A 23,054-nucleotide genomic window follows, 5' to 3' on the forward strand; every position below is an offset into this window, starting at 1 on the left:
TAGACGCCATCTCCCAACTGCCATAGCACAGACGGTCCTTCATAAATATATGCCAGAACTATCCAATTCAAAAATCACAAATCCTCTTTTATGAATATGTGTTTCATTCCTTTATGAAAAATCATACACATTGTTGATTGTTTATGATAAAAGGTCGGGGGCTAATGATAATATAAGTGGGATTAGAAAATCTCAACACTTAACTATTAGTTTTGGATTATATTAGTTTTGTTGATATAATAATGGGTGCTGTAAAAAAGGTTTTTTGCACAAATAGATAAGACATTTATTGTTATAATAAAAAAAAGCACATCTATTGTTACCTTAGGTATTTAACATATGGAACATTTTTTCTATCACCATACCAGAAGCTTTACAATTAACTTATGTTTTCACCTCGATTGAAGGCTTTAATTTTAAATTTGAAAACACTGGGATATAAAGGTAAAATGGGGAGAAGAACCTGAGAGCTTGGCATTTCTCACAACTAAAACTGTCTTAAACAAAATATGACTAAATTTGGTAGCGAAACGGAGCAAGCTTGAAGGGTTTCATGTGGAAAATACGCCACAAAAACAACCAAGTGTCAAAAGGAACAAGAAAAGCTAAAACGATAATTCATTGAAGACTTGAAGGAAACTCAATCATATAACCCATTCAAACTCAATTCTACTAAAAACAAGGTCATATAATACACAGGATCATATCGATCATAGAAAAAGGATCAATTTTGTACTGCAGGGCAGGCTGCAAGCGTGAAACACCAATAATCAATGTAGGCAATTTTAGCAGTACATATAGCCAATGATAAAACTACGGTCAGAGTATAAAAACAGGGAAAAGTAACTTGTTGCCGCAAACTATAAGCTCTGGGTTGAAAAAAAATGTCCCAATTTCGAGATGATGATACAACTCTTGATTATGTAAACATTTTGGTTTATAATTAGAATTTGAGCTCAGTTTGAATTAATTTCAGCTACAATCCTTTTCAAATAAAAAGGGATGCTGCAAATGTTAAAAGAAATAAAATTTATAACGTAAACCCTTCACCGATATCTCATATATGTCACTCGCCTTTAGCCACCAAAGATTCAAGTTTTTGCAACCAGTTCACATATTGGCCTTGCTCCTTTTTATGCAAGTGGAGGAGAAGGAAGTTGGTTAGACTTTCTCCAATTCCTCTGGCAACTAGATATTCCTTGAGCGCACCTTGTAACTGACGGTCCAAAGTGCTGCAATTAATAAGACAAACATGTGAGTCTCCGAACAATATCACTTGAAGACGATGTTTAATTAAAATAAAAAAGTTATTTCATGTGAGTTACAGAAACCAACACAAAGATTAAATGATCATAACACGGCTGGGTCAGTTATTACACACACAGAAGAAAGTAACATGTCTGCAGTGACATTAAAGAAAGAAATCAAAATGGAGCGCTGATAGAAACCCAAAGGCTTCTACTGCAAAAGTTCACTCACAGACCACCACCCAGATCACTATGAACTCCAATGGTCACTAGCCCAGAATTTCCAGTCACACAAGAACAGTTTTAATACTTCACACAATTGAAAACACAAGCAATGCTGAGTAATTTCAATATCTATATTTAATAACAACTTTGTGACATTCCTATTCGAATAACCAATCATCCACAACTAAAATTAAACATAATCAAAAGGTAAACATAAACCAGCTCATCTAAGATGAGTCTGCATACAATAAAGAAACCCGCTGCACTTCGAGGGCCAGCACCTCCCCAACCCCTTTTCCTTTTACAAAATCGATGATGATGAAAGATCATTCCCATTGCTTTTTATTCTTCGTACTCTCTTGATATAACTGAATTCAGCTCCCCAACAAATCAGCATTTGCACTTGTCACTCTCCCATAAACCCAATACCACCCACCATCACGCATATAACCTGACCTTAGTCCCTCATCCCCCTTTTTACACCTTTATTTTTCCTCCCATATACTAAAATGTTGTTGGTCTCATTATTACCTGTGATGAAATCCATCGATATGTCTTCCCACACTTGATTTGGAATGGGTAACGGTTGCAACAGCCCAGTCGGACTCAAAGCCTGATATTTATTCTTTTGGCAAACCTCACATGCTTCAACAAATGTGCGGATATCTTTCTTCATACCCTCCCAATACACTACATTGGCCAAGAGTTTATAAGTGCGAAAAAAACCTGAATGTCCTCCAATGGGAGATAAGTGAAACTCTTGTAATAAGGTCTGAATATGAGCCCCTGTGCGTGGCATGACCAACCTGTCATGGTACATCAATTGGTTCCCCACTAGTTTATAAGGTAGTCGGCTAGCTGGGTGAATAAGCAGCTTTTGAACTATTTTCCTCAACTTGGCATCCTGGTGGACCGCATTTTCCAGATCCTTTATGCCTACAAAACAGCCTATTGATAAAATATTAAGTAGCCCAACCTCAAGCCTTCTAGAAAGTGCGTCAGCCACCTTATTCTCCTGACCAGGTTTATATTGAATGTCAAAGCGGAGCCCCATCAGTTTCATCACCCACTTTTGCTGGTCCTCACTCAACAACCTCTGTTCATTTAGGAAGTGTAAACTCCTTTGATCCGTTTTTATCACAAAATGTTTGCCTAATAAATAGTGCCGCCATTTCTAGATTGCCATGACCATGGCCATAAGCTCCCTCTCATACACTGACTTAAGTCTGGACTGTAACGACAACCCTTTACTCAAGAATGCCAATGGCCTGCCTTCTTGCATCAGAACAACCCCTAAACCATGTCCTGACGCATCTATCTCAATCACGAATTCCTTGGAAAAATCTGGCATAGCTAAAACTAGTACTAAAGTCATGATCTGCTTCAATTCTTCGAATGCCCTCTGTGCGTCACTGTTCCATTTAAATGAGTCTTCCTTTAATAGTGCAATTAGAGGAATCGCAATTTTTCCATACCCATTGACAAATCGTCGATAATACCCTGTCAAGCCAAGGAATCCCCAAAGAGTTCTTAAATCTTTTGGAACTGGCCATTGAAGAATACTGTCAATTTTGGAAGAGTCAATTGCTATTCCTTCCGACAATATAATGTGCCCTAGATACTCGAGTTTTTGCTGCCCAAAGAAACATTTTTCGTGGTTGGCAACTAACTGATTCTCGTGAAGTGTTTGCAGGGTGATCATTAAGTATTGCACATGCTCTTCCATGGTCGTACTATACACGAGAATGTCATCAAAAAACACCAAAATAAACTTCCTCAAGTATGGCGAAAAATATCATTCATTAGTGCTTAGAAAGTTACCAGCGCGTTGGTTAATCCGAAGGGCATGACTAGGAATTCATAATGCCCTTCATGGGTCCTAAAGGAAGTCTTAAGGGTGTCTTCCTCTCTCACTCTGATTTGGTGGTACCCCGATTTCAAATCCAATTTGAAGAAGACTGTAGCCCCCCCCCCCCCCCCCCCCCCCCCCCCCCCACCCCTCAAAAAAAATAAAAATAAAAAATTCATCAAATAACTCATCCACCGCGGGGATTGGAAATTTGTCCGGAACTGTTAATTTCTTTAAAGCTCGATAGTCGACACAAAACCTCTATCCGCCATCTTTCTTCTTGACAAGTAACACTGGACTAGAAAATGGGCTTACACTCGGTTTGATAATGCCTGAAGCTAACATTTCTCTGACAATTCGCTCGATCTCATTTTTTGGGTAGTAGGGATAGCAGTAAGGTCCGATATTTGGTGGTTGGGCGTTGGGTAAGAGCCGAATGGCGTATTCATGGTTCCTAATGGGGGGTAATCCAGCTAAGGGTTTAAAAACCGACTGAAACAGCTCCAATAATTTCAGCAGTCTATTGTCCATGTCGTCCCCATCATCTGGCTGTTTTTGCAAGGAGCCAAATTCCATTGGATAGCCCTTCCTTCTGTGTTGTCTTTAACATTGCTTTCAAGGATACCAACGTCTTGCTCAATGCCGAATCCCCACAGAGTGTCACAGTTTTGCCCTTATCCTTTAATCTCATTACTTGGTTCTTCCAATCTATCGTTGTTTCCCCCGGCGTCTCTAACCAAGCCATGCCCAACACCACATCCGAGCTGTTCATGTTGAATGGGAAAAAATCCAACACAGCTGAGACTCCCTGAAGATCAATACAAATTTCTCGGCACTCACCCTCACTTCTCACCCGATAACCATCCCTTACTCACTCCAAATGACTGCGTCCCAGTGATAGGAAATTTTAATTTCTCAACTACTCCTCTACTAATAAAATTATGAGACACTCCACTATCAATCAAAAGTCAAAACAATTAATTCCGTATCCTGAATCTTACCCTTTAATTTCATGGTTCTTGGTCCGTTGATCTCGACTACAGAACTGAGTGACAACTCAACGTCATCCTAGGTAGCTTCCTCAGATTCCTCGTTCGTTTCTCCCACCCTAACAAGCTCGGTTTCTTCCTCCTCTTCATCCACGAGGATGACTTGAAATTGTCTTTCTCCACAACGGTGACCAGGAAATTTTTTTTGCATCACACCTAAAGCACAAACCTCTCTCTTTTTTCTTCTGGATCTCATTCTCAATCATGTGTTTAAAGGGAAACTCTCTGCGATTAGAAAGACTCTGCTCTATGGGTTGATTCACCATGGAGCTGCTACCTCTTTGGCTGTTGGTTGGGTTAGCATTTGGGAATTGTCGCTGTTGATCCTACGGAATGCTTGATTTGGGTGTATTTGTGAATAAGGGCTGGTAGATTTGCGACCTAAACCCATTGCTATTGAATCCTAATTGGCGACCCGAACCCATCCCAAAGGAACTGACGCCTCTATTTGTTCCATTAAACCCACCAAATCGTGTCCCTTTATTCAGCCCATTTTTAATTTCATCTAAAGCCCAATTTTTTTCTTCAATCTTTTGGGCTAACTTTATCAATTGGACCAAAGTTTCAAGCCTACCCAACCTTACCTCAGCTTTGATCTCGGGTTTAAGCCCATTAATAAAAGCAACCCACAAAATGTCTTCCCTAACCTCACGTAATGGAGCAGATGTTGCCTCAAACTTACGACGATATTCCTCAACAATTCCTGATTATTTGATCGCCATTAGAGCTTCGTAAGGACCTTCCTCTTGAGACCCACTGAACCTATGGATAAGAACGAGTTTGAAAGTGGCCCACGAATTCAACAGGGCTTGAACTTCCATCCATTGAAACCAATTCACAGGGTCACCTTTCATGCATACCGCAATTGTGTTTAATCGATCTTCCTCCTCTGTGATTCTATACACGCTGAAGTACCTCTCGATCCTAAATAGCCAACCATATGGATCATCTCCTGAAAAAAGCGGTATATCCAGTTTTCGACCACCATACTCTGGTCTTCCTCACCCATGATTATCGTGATTGTCATTTCCCCCTCCCTGGTTTAGATCGTTCCTCCCATGTAATTCAGCCGATCCACTCCATTCTCCCCTTCTAGCTTCTTCTTTATCTTTTCGTCTCATCCACGCTTGCATATCCACCAGACAATCTCTGATCGTACCCAATTCTCTTTCAATATTATCAACCCTATTCTCCATTCTAGTACCAAATATAAGCTTACTTTGATACCACTTTGATAGAAACCCGAGGCTTCTCCTGCAAAAGTTTACTCACAGACCACCACCCAGATCACTCTGAACTCCAATTGTCACTAGCCCAGAATTTCCAATCACACAAGAACAATTTTAACACTTCACACAATTGAAAACACCAGCAATGCTGAGTAATCTCAATATCTATATTTAATACAACTTTGTGACATTCCTAATCGAATAACAAATCATCCACAACTAAAATTAAACATAATCAAAAGGTAAGCATAAACCCGCTCACCTAAGATGAGTCTGCATACAATAAAGAAACCCGCTGGACTTCAAGGGCCAGCACCTCCCCAACCCCTTTTCCTTTTACAAAATTAATGATGATGAAAGATCTTTCCCATTGCCTTTTATTCTTTGTACTATCTTGCTATATCTGAATTCAACTCCCCAACAAATCAACATTTGCCACTTGTCACTCTCCCATATACCCAATACCACCCACCATCACGCATATAACCTGACCTTAGTCCCTCATCCCCTTTTTTACACCTTTATTTTTCTTCCCATATACTAAAGTGTTGTTGGTCTCATCAAGCGCCCACTGATTGTCCAGATTTTATGTATATGATAATTACTGGAATTTATATACGGATTATATAACCTTAAAACAAATTTATTCAATTCTTGTTTACATGTCTCCACTTAGCATCCATAGCAGTTGATTTTCATTTAATGTACAATAAAGATTTAAAAAATGATGAAAACTGCTAGATGTCATTAATAAGAAATAGTAATTCTCCCCTTCTATTACTACAACCTGATACAGACAAGCATAGAAAGGACATCCAATCAAAATTTAGTTGTTATCTACGGGCCACAAATTTATGAGATGAGCAAGAAAAAAAACATTGGTATTGCAATAATATACCATATTTGATTCATATCAGATATGATAAGTAGTATAGTTTCTTTACAAACCCAATCTATGACTTAAATGTTACTGAGCTTCAATACCCCCAAACCAAGATGCAATGTGTTCTATTTATCCTCTCAAAGAATCCAATATCAAGAACCACTAAATTAGATACGATTTAACTCTATTAGCATAAAGCATAAAATTGATAAAATATTATCTAAGCCAAGCATTTAGCATCCCTCTTCTCCAACAATAGCAAATAAATCAAGATGCGTTCGAAGTCAAGGCCCATAATAACTAACTCAAAGAATATCATGACATGAATCCAAAAAATTTAAATTACAACGACAAGCCAAGGAAAGCAAAGAAGAGGCAGAGTTGACAGAATCCAAGCACACCTACTTAATCTAGTTGGGAAAATTACATTCATAGAGAAATAAATAAATAAAAAGGAAGCTACTGACAAGGGTAGGGGAAAAAAGAAAACCAAAGCCAATTTTGATCTAGGCACCACTAGCATGTTTACCCTGCTTTTCAGAACAAAGGTGTATAAAAGCGACCTACAAGATTGAAGACATTTACAATTTTTAATAACTGTAACAAATTCATCTTTAGGTGATAATAGGGAATGGACCATCCCACCTACATGCTATCGATAACATGTACTAAAACCTTCCCTTAGAAAAGTTCTTCATTCAACACAATAGCTAAACCGAACTTGTGCCTTCTCCATGTAACCAACATTGGAAGAAAAATTCTTTAATTCTTACCTGAGAGGTTTCCTGAACTGGCCATGGTAGAAGAGGGGCAAAAACACACCAGAACCATCTCACTGACTAATTTCCTAAGACGATGTATAGCACTAAGCTAAAGAGAACCCCAATTGCATCCTAGCAAGTCCTCTTGAAATGAGCAATGAAGGATAGTGGAGTGAAGCATGACTCTCAGTGCAAAACATGAGAACAAAACAAACAAAGAACATTTAGCAGTGTTTTCATCTTAAAGATTTTTTCTTTAAATCACATTATATATTTTATTCATTATTTCGCCTTAGTGAATAAGCATACCAGTTGACACAACTGATAAACAACAAAAACTCGTCAGGTCACGAAGATTGGCAGCTAGTTCTGTTCATAATACAACAAAATTTTACCTGAACATAGGGCCTCTGTAGACTGAAGGACCAGGACAAGTTGCTGATTGGAGATAACATGCACTATGGATGTCAAACTCAGATCTGCCACCATCCATCTCACTAACTCCACAATCAAAATGCAACATCGAGCTCAACCCTGGCTTTTTTACACATACTTTCATCAAAACTTCCCTTGGAAAAATACCCTCTCTTGCAAAGGTATCTGGCCCCAGCATAGCTGAAACCGCAATTTCCTCTCCTGACTCACATTTCCTCCGCAAAACCACATCTTGGGACTGTGGTGCATCATATTCCAGCGTAAAACCCCCCACGGGACCATTTTGAATATCCTGCAAATACAATGACAAATATATAAATAAGAAAACGATCAAGAATTCTTGAATTATTTACAAAAGACAGACCAGTTTCACTCTCTATGTAGTGGCTAGATGGTCCAAGGTTCAAATGTAGAAGGCTTAGCCAAGTTGAGTATGACAAAATTACTACCACCACATCCATAAAGGAATCTTGCATATGAATTCATTTTCCTTCATATATAATTAAATTCCATATATAATTAAATTCCATATCGGTTATAATTCTAACCATCAAAAGGAAGTCTTTCCCACTTATGTAACTGAGAAGATGTAACTAGGGTAATTATCATTAACGTTCATCATGAAACTCCACTCAAAATACTGGGATTTGTTTCAAACAAATTCCTCCGTTACTTGTCAGATACCTGAATATATGACATTAAAATATAGGAAACAAATTTGGACAATTTTTATTATGAGTACAGTGGATATTTATGCTCCATTTTGAACATAAGCTTTTAGTATCATAATAAAAACAAAAAAAAAATTGCCCCCTTACTTATCCCACATGAAGCAAACAAGTTCCATTTCATTCATCAAGTAAGATATTTACAATTATCATTTCACGATAAATAATGAACCCATCTTTAAAATTATAAATTGGTAGAAGATTTTGAAAAAAAAAAAAACCTGAAAGCGTTTGAAGGAGAGCTCGTGCGTAATCTCAGACTGCAAGACTTTAAGCAAATTTAGATCCGCAGGAGCTTTGCGTCCTTTACTCAATATTCTTGTCGCTCTAACCATTTTCAAGCTTACTAAGCTCCTCTTTTCCAACTTAACGGTTCCCTGCCTTCGAGATTTTCTATTTTTCCTAACGAGTTTTAGAGTAATGACGGGTATCGTTTGGGTCTCCACTAGTAATTTAGTTGATCAATTATCAACTGGGATGTAAACTAGCATTAACTGTGTTATTTATTTCAAAGAGTACGTCTTATATAAATAAAGAATATTTTTAATATTTTTATTGATTTTTAAATATAAAGAGTAAATATTTTATTCAAATGTAATAGAATCCTGAAATTTTCTTTAAATTTTAGGAAAGAGAATATATTTTTTCAAGAAAAAAACTTAATAGAAAAGATAAATTATAAATAAAGGTATAAAAATTTGTAATTTATTATTTAAAATTAAGATAAAGAGCATCTTCAATGATGCTCTTTATTTTAAAGAACATTTTTCATATAAATAAAGAGTATCTTTAATAATTTTAAAATATAAAGAATACAATTTTTATTTAAATCTAATATACTCTTTAAATTTAACGAAGATGCTCTTTATTTTTAAGAAAAAGATTTTAATGAGAGAGATAATTAATAAATAAAATGCATAAAAACTTATAGTTTATTAATTAAAATTAGGATAGAGAGTGAACTCACTCGCTAATTTATATTTTAAAGATAAAGAATCTATTGGACTCTTATTTTCATCGATAAACTCTTTATAATAAAGAGTTTGAGTCATATAAAAAATCATTTGAAGATGTTCATAAACTCTTTATTATAAAGAGTTTATTCATAAAAATAAGAGTGCAACAGATTCTTTATCTTTAAAATATAAATTAGAGAGTAAATTTGACTCTCCACATTTAGAGAGTCAAATTTCACTCTCTATCCTAATTTTAATTAATAAACTACAAGTTTTTATATATTTTATTTATTAATTCTCTCTCCCATTAAGTCTCTTTCTTAAAAATAAAGAGCATCTTCATTAAATTTAAAATGTTTATTGGATTTGAATAAAAATTGTATTATTTATATTTTAAAATTAATGAAGATGCTCTTCAAAATAAAGAANAGTAATGTCACTTAACCCCGAACCAAACTGACCCTTAGTAGTTAGAATAAAACTACACATACAAAACGGGTTCATATCCGCAGGTGGATTCGTACCCTACCCGTTTTATTTTACACATACTCGGCCCAACCTGTTTATTTTACGGGTGGGCCGGTATACCCACAGATACCCGAAGAAAAAACAAAAATCCCAAAATCTAATTCAATTCGTAACCACTCTCAACTCAAGTCTCCACCTTCGACCTAACATCTCTCCTCATTCTCCGTCGCCGCCGAGGAAGTTGGTTAAGACTCTTGTCTCTTATTTTTTTGTGTTTTTTATTTGTTGTCCAGATTCTTCTGTTTTTGTTTACTGAATATAGTGAATAGATTTAGCTTGAAGAATTAGTCTGTGTGTTAAACCCTGTGGTTTGCTCCCACAAGGTTTGGACTTTGATTCATTGTGGAATCTACCTTTTGACAGATTATAGGCTACCTTTTAAAAGATTTTAGGTTTTGACATTGGCCCTAGTTTCAGACTTGAGTTTGCTAAGCGGGTTAATGGGATTTTCAGTTTAGAGAAAATAACGATGAGATTAGTGATTTCATCAAAATGTTATGAACTCACTTTTCTTTAGCGGATTGTTTCAGGCATTGTTGCTAGGGTAAGTTACCTACCCTGAGGTTTCACAAAAATCTTAGTTACACACGTGTGGTAGTGAAAATCAGCTGAGACTTGGCTCCACGTTTTCATAAATTGTCACTCACCTCCCCTCACCTATGTTTTCTAAGAGAAATGATTGACGGAAGTTGTAAAAGTGCTATTTTGCCCTTTTGAAAAAAGAAAAAAAGAAAAAAGAAGAAGAAAACATATAGGTATAGCCGACATAGGCCAGTGGCGCAACCAACAAAGTGCTGGCCTCAATTTGGCCTAGCATGGTCAGATTGGAGCCATGTTAACCACACCTAGCATGGCGTTTATTTGGGCACATTGGCCCATATCGATCGATGGAGAAAACTGATTGATCTGGGCTGGCCTGGCCAGATCGACGCCATGGCAGCTTGACATGGCCTCAATCGGGCCGTGTTAGGCCAGATTGAGGCTAGTGGAGCTAGCCTCTATTGCCTATGCTGCCATAAACCCAATTTTACTTAAACAAAGTAGCCACCGCGCCTACTGCTGAGTTCGTGTTTGAAGAAAGTTGTGTACCTGAGTTTTGGCGTTTTAATTTTTTTTTTTTTTTTAAGAAAATATCTCCACCACCTCCTTCCTTCTCAGCCACCGGAAGCTCCACCACTCTCCTCACCGTGGCACTTCACTCCCATCCCTCTCCCACGCAAATCGCAGTAGCCCATCCCTTTCTTTGTAACGTCCCCCAAACCTGATGGTCTTCTCCTTTCCTCTTCTCATCTTAATTTCCGCTCCTCTGTCGCCGCCTCCAGAACCACCTAAACCAAAGCCTCTCTCTGTCCTCCTAAATCCCTCTCCTTCCTCTCTCATCCTTCAAACATTCCTTCCCCACAACGATTAAAGCCTCTCATTCTTTATTTTTCCATCAAATCAACCAAAATCCAACAAATCTCCGCCGCCATTTCTCTTGACAATCTTCACAACACCACCACAGTCGGAAAAAGCCGATCCTTTTCGTCGTCCCTGACCTTCACACCCAAGTGCTCTCAAAGCACCTCCCGGTTTTGTCGAAAAGTTTATCGAGCTCAAGGCCATAGGCGCTCTCTAGCCACTTTTTAATACCGCATGTGTAAACAAAACAGATGGGTTTTTTAATGTATTTTTTATTCTCACTTGCTGCTGGCCGCACTCCAAGTTAGAGGACTCTAACATAAGTTCATAACCGACCAATCTTCACTTGGCTGTTGCCGCCGCTGTTATTCCTGTCAAGATATTGTTCCCGTCGGTACCCTCCTCTGACATTGTCAATTGTCGGCCGTCAGCCTAATACGTAGTTCTTTTTTTTTTTTTTTTTTTTTGGGTTTCTTAAGAAAAAAATTGGATTAAATTTGTTTTAGGTTTTTGAGAAATCAGATTCTGTTATAAATTTAAGGGTGTTAGAATGAGATTAAAATTTATTTTCTTACTTTTTTTTTTTTTTATGTGAATTGATTCATTGGAAATATACAATTGGTAATTTGAATACATTAAGCATATTATCCGATCGTCCCTTCTTGAATTTTGAATTTTTATTTTTTAGATTTTCGTCAAGCAGTTTAAAACTCCAATGAATTCAAATGCTTTGCCTAGTAACTTCATCCAATGATCAAAAAGCCGCAAGTTTTACATTTTTTGCCAAAACTTCATAAAGAAAACTTTGAGTCAATTCCCGATCTGTTGCTTGTTCATTGACCGGCATTTCTCCAATTACAAATCTCTGTTGTTACAAAATCAAATTTTATGTTTATTGTTCAGATGATTGGTACAATGCAAGAAAACGTCTATGAAACTTGTTCAGAAGAAATCAGCGATGATGCCGACCAAAATGATGATGAAGAAGATTATTGTATGGGTTCTATATCCAAGTTACAATTCAGGTACGAAAATTATCTCTTCATTACAAAATTAGTTTTAGAATCAATCTGATTGCTTTCATGCAATTTGTTTCCAGGAAAGATATTTCTATGGCTCGTTGGAATGATGAATTAGGGATGGCTGAGGTTGTGGAAAAGAAGGGTAAGATGTGGACAACAACAGCAATTATTCGGAATGGCAAGACGTATTGCTTAATTGAGGAGACTTTGTAGGTCAAACTCTTGTTATTGTTTGCTTGCAAGTTAGTGTTACAAGTTTGCTTTATAGATTGTATATGTGGTCATGGATACAGAATTCGATGTTACCTACTGGCTGACTAACTATTTAAGAAAATGGCTAAAGGCTTAGTAGAATTATAGGATTGTTCTTTAGAAGCAGTTTTCAAATGAAAACTATTTTGTAAAGTACCCTTTTTTTTGTTTTCTTTTTCTTATAGGAAACATAGAGAATACTTAAAATTGCTTGTTGAAAAATCCTATCAAATACTCTTTCTGAATGAATCTATTTGAGAAGTTTATTTTTACTTAAAACATTTATTTTTACTTAAAACATAGTTGCTTTAAAAAAAAAAATTATCAAGTGCTTCTTTAAGAAGTACACTCAATGCTTTTATGATATACTATATATTTGTCAGAAGAGCTCTTTGAAATATAAGTCTTCCAATGCATACAAATAGTAAGTGAAGAGTAGCATAATTTAGTAACAAACAACAAAAAAGTTAGTTGGTATGGAATAATTTAGAATCAGAAGTACTAATTACAACTGATGCCTTTTATCTTACCATGTCAGATATTCTGGTTGGCTTAGTAAACTTTTAACTTTTTCCTTGCAGGTTTTTGGCTGAAATTGGGGCATTGCATCTGTTGGATGATAATGATTCGAGTCTTCCTTTAAAATATATATATGAGAAGGTTGCAAAAGAGAAGAATGGATGTTCTTGGGAGCTTTTTGAGGTTTATAGGCACCTAAAATATCTTGGTTACATAGTGGGGCGACATGGTGTTCCCTGGACTATGAAAATCAATAAAGGTAAAAATGTTGACATCATCAGGGACTCTGTTTCTCTTCAGGGCACTCAAGAAAGAAATGAAGATATGGATTTCGAATCAAGGAAAGCTGGTTCTATTATTGATTTATTCAGTAATTTACAGATTAATGAAATGGGGCCAGTTTTTGATGTTTATCTTCCAAATAGAAAGTTTAAAAAGTCTTGTCCTGGTGATCCAAGCTTTGTGCTATACTTAACGAGGTAAATATATATTGGTGATTTTTAAGAGCTTGAATGAGTGTTTTGGAAGTGGTGAATGAATGAGAAATATTTTATGTTGCATTTCTGAATTTTCATCAGTTTCCCCTAAAAAATTCTGTTAACCAGGTACATTTCTGCCCTGTTTTATGGCAGAGAAAATAAAGATGTTTGAGAAGCATGTTTATCATGAACCAAAAAAATAAATATATGTGACAATCTATGTGCTAACCTACTAGGTCATCAACATCTAAAGGACTTTACTCATTGTGGCATTAACGTTGTTTGTACTGTTTTAGTTTTGAAAAATATTTGCATAAAATACACAACATCTTGTTTTTCAACTTCAAAAGCTTGTCAAGTTTCATTTTGAGGAGGCACACTAAGCGAATCCTTTGTCGACTTTGTTAGAAATCATTCCATTAGAGCATATTTGAATTATGGATTATCAAACTGTAATTTTACCTATGAAGATTTACATCCCTTATTTTGTTAAAATTGATGAGAAAATAATTTTCTTTTTAATTTGTGATATCTGTATCCTGCATAATGAGAATTAGAACTGGCTTCAAAAGATTATACTTGCTTGTGTGAGAATTTAATATCTTCTTTTTCATGAGAAGTTTTTCAATTGGTTCAACACTTATTTTATCATTCATGTGAAGATGGAGGACAATAATGTTCTTCATTTGGCTTTTTTGCTCACTCTTGCATTTTGAGTTGTGCACAAGTGTTTACTTGCTTGGAAATTTGGACTGCTATATATTCATTTAAAAACATGCATTTCTAGAGCTTTATATGGGGAAGGCTTGTGTAATTACTACCCATTGATCTTACATGGAAAGCATATGAATCTGCAAGAATTTTTTACTTTTATTGACAAACCCTTTGAGTTTGGATGTTGAATCATATAGCTTCGTTTTCTTAGATGGGTAATTGGTTTTGAAAAAAAAAAAAAAATATATAAATAAGATAATGTGCATTATTGTTACTGTCATATGTTAAAGTACTTAGTTTAACATTTAATTAAAATAAGGCTGTTTTTTACTGCCTGTTTTCTGAAATTGACATCTGGAAACTAAAGGAGGAAGTACATACGTGTTTAGGAAAAATGTAAGATCTTTATTCAAGAAGCCATCTTATGCTGCAAGTGAAGGTATCATTAGTTGTCAATTTGCGTTGAGCTTTAGGATACATCTTTACTAGTTCTTACTGATTTCTTACAGAAGCATGTTGATTTATTGCTTAATAAGTTTTACATGTCCAATCATTTTAATCTTTTCCTTGACTTGTCTTCTCGATTAGGGTTTGTCCACCATCCAAAGCCGAAATTGAAGTTCTTGAGAGACAGTGTGGCAGCATTCCACTGAAGTTTTGTCATGTGGAGCATGGTCAAGTCAGTTTTTTTTCCTTTGATAGGGTGGAGCTTCCCATTTTGCCTTGACTTTTCGTTTGCTGCAGTGTTGAGCTGCTACATGAAACGAAATCACTAGCTCAAGCGATTCTTGAGTAGAGTGCTGCGGTAGATTGTTATTTTTGTCCTTAAAATTTGTACATATTTATGGCTGTTGTGGACCTGATCTCTGTTTTAAAAACCGGATCGGTTGGACCGGGACCTGGGGCCTTCTTCGGGTCGGTTCACTCTTTTTAACTATTTGAAGTTTAAAATAGAACAAACGCACCCTTGATTATAACCATCAGTCCCTGAAGGTTTCAAATCTAGCAAACACATCCTCTGGCCAAATGCAAATCGGCAATGACCTCCCCTTTTCCGGCGACCTTCCACCTTCCCTTACTGTCGGAAACCACCTTCTGAGTTCTGACTTTCTCCGGCGTTGTCACGCTTCATCTCCAGCAATCCAGTTGCCGCGAGATTTTTCTTCCATTTCCCAGCGTCGATCGGCCTTCTCCGGAATCGACAGGCTTCCTCAGCCACCGATCTACCTTCTCCCAAGCTCCCTTGTCGTCGTTCACGAAGATCCAGTCATCTCACCAAAAAAAGCAACCGCGACTAGTGACTTTCCCACCGATCTGCCATTTTCGGGCGATGCCTCTACTTGCTAGCTGCTGATTCGCCCTTCCCATCATCCGATCTACCCTCCTTGGTGTGTCGCCGCTGCTCTCCCAATCGATCGTCGATTTGCATTTGGTCAGGGTTGTGTTTGTTAGATTTCAAACCTTAGGGTTTGATGGTAATTATTAGGGGTGTTTTTGTTAGATTTTAAACCTATCAAACCATCGGTTCAACCGGCGGTCCAACCGGTTGGACCGGTTGAACCGTGACCTGGCCATCAGAGCGGTTTGCCCTCCGGTCCGGTTTTTAAAACAATGGACCTGATTGGCATCTGTGTATACAGTTTCACCTCATCTATACATAGGTGAAATTTCTTCTCCATGTTCTTTAATTTATATTTGGGTTGTTTATTCAAATTTCAAAATGAATACAAAGTTGTAGCACGGAGAAGTTTTGTTGACCTAGAAAAGAGTTATTACCCTCATTAAAGCTCACCTTTCATCTTTTGTACCATCATATTTTTTATTTTGTTGTAAATAAAAATTGGGAGATGAAAAACAATTAGGTGCTTATTCAAAAATCTTGTGCTAATTTAATCTTATGCTTTGAAACATTTGAATTCTGGCTTTAGTGACTTTCTTATAAGGGTTTCAGATTCTTTATCAGATTTCTTAGAAGTTCAAATACGCAAGTGTTGATTGTTGGCAAGAACAGCATTATATTTATTAAAAATTAAAGTAAAAAGGAGTTTCCTTTTTGGATTTTTCCAAAGGAAGAATTAGAGGAGTGAATGTAAAGCATGATCAAATTTTATGGTAAAATTAAGATAACTGCGGCTATAGGTGAGAATATATAAACAATATACTGGGGAAGAGTCTGAGTTTCTTGTATGTGATTTTTGGATTGTTGCTAATGGATGAACCCGGGGAATGAGATCTTGTATTCATTTTGCCAATGAGGTAAGTTTGAAAACTGATTGTATATCGTCAAAACATTATAACTAGAAATAGATGAAATGCGTTGAAATGTTTAGTTTTCAGCTGGTGCACAGCTTTTTCTTTTAAATTACTTCTTTTTGAACTAAATTAATTCAGTTCACTGATCAGTTGGTTAAAATGCAGTTGAGAGAGTGAGTACTGGTTATTTGGCATATTTCTCTGTTTCATAGGCTTCTTGATTTTTTATATAGCTGACTAATCAGTTGGAGGACTACTTTTTGTTTCAGTAATCCATCCTGAAAATGATCCTATATCTGGTTACTGTTTTGGTAAGTGTTTGTGAATTTTAGCAGTCGGAGCATAATTTCAGTGAAGTTTCAAAACATGATTACTCACAAGCGTCAGTTATAAAGCTTAATTGAAAAACATCAAAGTTACACTATATGATTGCTACTTCAGTTATAGTAAAGACTTTTGCTTAATATTCCATTCATTTACTAAACATTATCAGTTGCTGTCCCAAATCTATCTAGTGATATGAGCAATAAAAGATTCCAACTCCAGGCTAGCAACTCCACCTTTAGCAACAGATTTCTGCATGCACTCTCTCAGTTCATTGGCCCTTCGCCTCATCTCATCCCCTTCCTCCGACACCATCAACCTTCTAACAGCTTCTTTAATAGCTGATGATTTGATTATATCCTCACTTTGTGCCCATTCCCCGACCATCAGACCAATTTTAAGCAATTTTGTTATCAGCACAGCATTTTTGGGTTGGTCTGAGTGCATGGGCCATGCTGCCATTGGGACACCCATGCTAATGCTCTCCAAGTATGAGTTCCAGCCACAGTGACTCATGAAACCGCCAGTGGAAGAGTGCCCCAAAATGTCCAGTTGGGGTGCCCAATCTCTTACAATCATTCCAACTCCTTCCATTGTTACCTCAAACCCTTCTGGAAGTTCCATTCTCCTACATTTTTCTGTGAAAATATCACCTTTATCTGCATCTCTCAGTACCCATATGAACTTAGGATCGCTTTGTTCGAAACCAGTAGCAATCTCTTCTATCTGTTCATCTGTCATTGAATTTGTGGTCCCAGAAGATATGTAGATAACAGAGTTTGGTTCTTGTTTGTCTAGGCAGTTCAAGCATTTATCTAGGCTATTTGAGTTCCTGTACTTGCAGACTGCTACCGGGTTTAATGGTCGGATTGCCCATTGCTTTTTGTCTCCATTTATCTGTTCTAGAAGATCAATCTAAGTATGTTCTATTGATTTGCTTGTGATGTGGAGATCTCCAGCTCTAATTTTCAGGAATTCTACTTGATAAGCAATGCAATTCATGATTTATATTGTTATGAAAACTCGCAACAACAAGAGATACCCAGTTGATCGCAACAGGATTGGATAGGATGTGTACGTGATTATAAATAACCAGCTAGGAATAGATTGAAGAATCCGTAATGTGAAAACACAAGCCTACGTCCACTGTTATCTTATTACTTATACTCGGATTACACACAAGGTGATTACAAGAAGATCATGCGTAATAACGAGCTAAGACTCTCTCTAAGTGATTTCCTGTGTTTGTGTGAATAATCCATCTTCCAAAATGGAGGTGGTGCCCTCCTTTTATACACACCGTCAAATAGTGGTTGGGGGTTAGTATTACAGGGTGGATAGCACGCATAATCCCCCTGATCTGAGTTAGCCCCTGCCTATGCTTAAGTCTGAACACCAATGCTTAATACTGATGAGCTTGTTGGTGAAGTCACCTGATATTGGAGCGACATGTGGGACGGTATGGTATATAGACAAGTGGCACAAATCTGGCCGTCGAAAAATCATGCAAAACAATTTCGAAGGTGAAACAACCTTCAAGAGATGGAGGGTTGTTTGGTATTTCAGCTTCAACTTGGAAAGGCCTTCCTAAAGCTTCCCGTAGATTGAAGAACTGAGTGAAGGCATAGATGCCATGGAAAGCATAGGTTTCTGCATTAAGTATAGAAGCAGCATCCTGAGCAACTGATGCCATCAGAGCATCATGGATGATCACTATTCTATTTGCTTTGGGAGAGAGCTTATGTAATGGTACTGCAATGGGCTGGCGAAGGTGAAAAGAGGCATCCAAAGATGGCTGGAGATGAATAGGAAACTTGACGGATGCATGAGGATGGGGCGTACGTAGGGGAGGCGAAAGGAGGAATCGGGAAGTCATGGAATTGGATTCGGTTGATATCAAGAGGATTGATGCCATGTACACGAACCTTAGCCTGGCGATTATGAATGGTAGAGCATACGTAATGAACTAGGACGTTATGGGATAAAATGAGGAAAGATAATTTCAAGAAGCTGGTTGAACTGGCTTTGTGCTGGACAGGGCACCATAATCACTATAACCGGAACTTGTTTGACGCCATTTTCGTTGTGTTTTTGAAAGTTTTGGCTATCCATTGCTGCTAAGTTTACTTATGGGAGCATCTGCTTGTCAGCTTATTGATATCAGGACAATGTTCAGCTTCCTTTATTGGATTTAAAAAAGGCTTTTGGTTCGGTTAACTTCGTGGTCAGCCTTTAGAAGTTCCTTTCCTGCTTCCTTGCTCAATTTTAGATTTTTTTACTTTAAACTTCTTGTTGATTTAACTTTGTCCTATATACTATAAAATTGGTTTCTAAAATGATATTGGAGAGTAATTAAAATGAGGAAGTTTATGAAGTAATTTTTGTAATTAAAAACTCATTGACTTGATTGTTGAAATTAGTGTCATCAATCAGGTATGGCTTCCTCTTTTATGAGATAACGAGAAGAAATTAGAAGCCATGATTTCTCATTATTAAATAACTTAAAATTTGCCAGTCTAACATCTAGTTGATTTGATCCACACCCCAATTGTGCTTATCCTTATTTTGCATACGGATTCGATGTCTAATCACCCATTTTCTAAAAGGGGTAACTTCATAAATCACCTTTGAATGTTTAAAAATTATCGGCTAAAGTGTTAAGTATTGTTATACTATTCAAAACCATTCCTGACATTTCATAAAAGTATTTAAATACCAGTATTTTTGTACCTTTATTTTAACATATTTATTGAAAATCGTTAAGTTAAATTATAAATTATAAGGTAAAATTCCATAATATTATGTTAAATTGAATTATATTTTTATCTTTTACAATATTAAAAATTAAATCTAATTTTTATTTATTTATTTACTTATTTTCTTTTCTCCTCTCTTCTTCCTCCTCATTTCTATTTCTGTTCTTCAAAACCCTAAATATTTTAACATTGTGGATCAAATGGTGGTAGAATTATCAGCTGAGCATGGCATCGTCACATGTCGTTCGGCTTTGTGGCACAACAATTCATTTGTTTCATTGGTGTTTGAACATCGTGGAGTGTGGACAGTGGTGGATCTAGGATTTATGTCTATGGGGGGCCTCCGCCGCTCCGCCATTATTTGCCAAATAACTAGTGAAAACTTTAAAAAATCATCAAACCTTAATAAAAAAAAAAAAATTACAATATTAAGAACCTGAGAAAAAAGAATATACAATAACATAATATTTTCTTACTTGAATAAATCTATGAGAAGCAAAATTTTGAGTAAAAGTGTTGAGTAAACCTTGAACAAAACCTTCTTTTAATATTTTTATTTTTGGCTTTCAAAGATTATAATATAAATTTTTATAGCGTTAATCAAACCTATCCTAATTAAACTAAAATCAACTAAAACTTAAATCAAGTCAATGTTGCGTTGACTTTTAATATGAATTAATAAAAGAGGGAAAATTTTTTTAGTATAAATATAGATGGTAACTCAAATTTCTTTAATAATTTTGAACAACTGAACGGTGACGTTTAAAATGTAGAAAAGTGGTGGATGAAAGGTGAAGAATAACGTCCTTTAAAATATAGTTAAAGGTTTTAATTTGAGAAAACAGATTCATTCTTAGACAGAAAATACAAAATAAACTCACAAGATTAATATCTTTTTTTCTCAAATTAGAATAAAAAACCTAAAAAAGAAAAATAATAATTCAATCCTTATATATATTAAATTGAAATGAACAATAAGCATACCTAAAATCTATAAAATAGAAAACAGAGCAAATTATGACACTTTGAGTAGTGAAAATTTAATAATTTCAGTCTTCAAAAATTTTAAGAGCGAATAACATGAGAAAGAGAAAGAGAGAGCAAAGAATTTGAGGATAAAATCATAAAAAACAGGTAAAGTCGTATAGAAAAACACTGAAGAGAGTTTTAAACTTTTAATATGATGTGGGCTTGGAGTATATATATATATATATAAAACAAGTTTTTTTTTTTTTGTAGACCTAGATATATAGTATGTATAATAGTTCTTCTTTTTTAAAAATTTGAAGGTGGGTCTGGGTATATATGTTAATTAACAATTTTTTATTTCCTGTATATTAATAATTTTTTTTTTTCAAATTTGGGCCTACCCTCAAAGGGGCTAAATCCGCCCCTGAGTGTGGACAAAATGGTGTTTGCTTTTAATTGCTTTGTTTTAGTGGATTTGATTGTTGTGTTTAAATGAAAATACACTTAACATTAAATGATTATATATTTATATTTTATTACACAATCAAATCCATTAAAGATAATTAGATCCCACCATAACTTATTGGGGATACACTGATAGATCCAGAAAATTTGTTTAGGGTGGGCCAAAATGAAAACTAATTACATATTAATATTTTTATCCATTAATATTTTTGTTAGGGTGGGTCAAAATCCAAAATTATATATATTAATATTTAAAAAAAAAATTTGAGGCCCACCCAAAAGTGGGCTGGATCCGCCCCTGGTGGGATAATATCTCAACTCACACTTCTTTATATTCCATAATACAATGGTGTGTTTGAAAGGAGGAATCGAATATTACTTGATATGATTCGATCTATGATGCGTTTTCCTGTTCTACCGCATTGTTTTGGAGCTATACCCTAAAGGCTACGACTCACATACTAAATTGTGTATTGTCAAAGTTTGTAGACAATAATTGGGAAGACCTACTTGCATGTTGCTGCGCACAGCAGGTTGTGCCTCATGGACCAACATGTAATTCTACAAATCTCAAAGGGGTAAAATTTATTTTACTTGGTCTATTTTGTTGGGATATCGCCGTGATTGCACAACAGAATGAAACAAAAATTCTCGATGATTCTCACAAAAACCAAAAATCAGGGAGTAGATTAGATGTGTTTACATGCAAAACAAAACCATACAAGATTTAGTTTTATACCTCCGTTGGCGGCTCCTTCTCTTTGATCTTTGAATGTTTTCGCAAATAGATTCAAGGATAGAATCGAACTCACAGTATCCACACGAAAGCACCTAAAAAGAGACAAGAAAAATCTACTATTGGATTGATTAAATGCGGTCTAGAAATTTCGTAAACAGGAGCGACTATGTGTATTGTTTCATTGTAATAGTGACAGTGCACATACCAAGAATTATGTGTTATTTTAGTCCTTGAGTCAAGTGTCCTTTTATAGGCACACTTGACCTAACCCTAATCCACATAGGAATAGGATTATGCTTATTCCTTAGAGGAATAGGTTTATCATGTGTTTTATATGTAATTTTGCTAATCCTATTCCAAGAAGGAATAAACATAGGCGACAACCTCAGCAAACTTACCAAAACACCCTTTATACCCAAAATGACCAAAATGCCCCTTTCACTGAAATTCTCAAACCATTTTCTTGACTCAGTTTATTAAAGAGATTTAAATTTTCATCACCAATCCCTTAAATTATGCAACATCAAAATTTTAGTAACATGACAATCCACTTTATAAACATCAAGGCTTTGGTATTCTACATCCTAATGTGTGTGACTTGTAGACTCCTTAGCATGTTGGCAGTGAATGGAATCGTGATTGACATCAATCAATTATCTCTCTGCACACATACCAAGATTGGTCTCTAGCAAGACATCATTGCCACCTAACAAATAGAGATTCAGGAAAAACTATAACATGTCAACAGTATGGTTACTGTGCAATTAAATCCTTTCATCACTTGTTATCTCATCAAGGCTGAGGTATAGAAGTAGTGTCATCCTCAGATATGTCTTTGATATGTTGGTGTTTGGTTTTGGACCAACAAGCAAACTAAATTGGATTAAGTGACAACTCAATCCCACAACTTCCTAGTTGTTGCCATTTAACCAAACTACGTGGTGAGATAACTTCTCTTATAACTAGAGTGATGAATTCTTTGTTGATCCACCATAGTCTCAATATACTTCTCGATGCAGCCAATCACTATTGTTCTGATAGCCTTAATCAGGACTACTTTGGGCTAGTGTCAAACTACATTGATTGGTATACAAGGCGATCCGGTGATCTCACGTCTAAAGATCACATGTACCACCATCCGTTAGATGATTTATTCCATAAACACTAGGTTTACCATCTATATGGAATCCTCTGGTGGGTTATATCCAGTGAACTTGCTTTTGACAAGCACTTATGTGTTGTACCAGATTGTCATCAAACAACCTTTATAT

General features: G+C 36.0%; 2 protein-coding genes and 1 pseudogene across 8 annotated transcripts; 1 reads left to right on the plus strand and 2 right to left on the minus strand.

Moving 5' to 3' along the window:
• Positions 1 to 842: 842 nt before the first annotated feature.
• On the minus strand, positions 843 to 8,815 carry LOC116114544 (uncharacterized protein At2g39795, mitochondrial). 2 transcript variants are annotated; one of them, XR_004125568.1, is made up of 4 exons: positions 8,628 to 8,815; positions 7,639 to 7,970; positions 7,256 to 7,426; positions 1,119 to 1,232 (listed from the first exon to the last, which is right to left on the minus strand). XR_004125568.1 is itself a non-coding variant. In XM_031400691.1 (3 exons), the coding sequence occupies exons 1-3, from the start codon at positions 8,739 to 8,741 to the stop codon at positions 1,067 to 1,069; spliced, it is 612 nt and encodes a 203-aa protein (XP_031256551.1). In that variant the 5' UTR covers positions 8,742 to 8,815; the 3' UTR covers positions 843 to 1,066. The 2 variants fall into 2 exon arrangements, 1 of the variants encoding a protein (XP_031256551.1); XM_031400691.1 differs by lacking the exon at positions 7,256 to 7,426 and having other exon boundaries at positions 843 to 1,232.
• A 1,131-nt stretch (positions 8,816 to 9,946) lies between these two features.
• On the plus strand, positions 9,947 to 15,135 carry LOC116114565 (tRNA-splicing endonuclease subunit Sen54-like). Of its 6 annotated transcripts, none has more exons than XM_031400710.1 (5): positions 9,947 to 10,074; positions 12,195 to 12,316; positions 12,391 to 12,522; positions 13,147 to 13,563; positions 14,866 to 15,135. In XM_031400710.1, the coding sequence occupies exons 2-5, from the start codon at positions 12,195 to 12,197 to the stop codon at positions 15,002 to 15,004; spliced, it is 810 nt and encodes a 269-aa protein (XP_031256570.1). In that variant the 5' UTR covers positions 9,947 to 10,074; the 3' UTR covers positions 15,005 to 15,135. The 6 variants fall into 6 exon arrangements, with proteins under 6 accessions (XP_031256570.1, XP_031256572.1, XP_031256571.1 ...); XM_031400712.1 differs by having other exon boundaries at positions 9,972 to 10,070; XM_031400711.1 differs by lacking the exon at positions 9,947 to 10,074 and adding an exon at positions 10,108 to 11,685.
• A 1,902-nt stretch (positions 15,136 to 17,037) lies between these two features.
• Positions 17,038 to 18,966, minus strand: LOC116114553 (annotated as a pseudogene).
• Positions 18,967 to 23,054: the final 4,088 nt, after the last annotated feature.

The sequence above is a fragment of the Pistacia vera genome, unplaced genomic scaffold (genome assembly GCF_008641045.1).
Source record: "Pistacia vera cultivar Batoury unplaced genomic scaffold, PisVer_v2 Contig713, whole genome shotgun sequence".
NCBI classification, from domain to species: domain Eukaryota; kingdom Viridiplantae; phylum Streptophyta; class Magnoliopsida; order Sapindales; family Anacardiaceae; genus Pistacia; species Pistacia vera.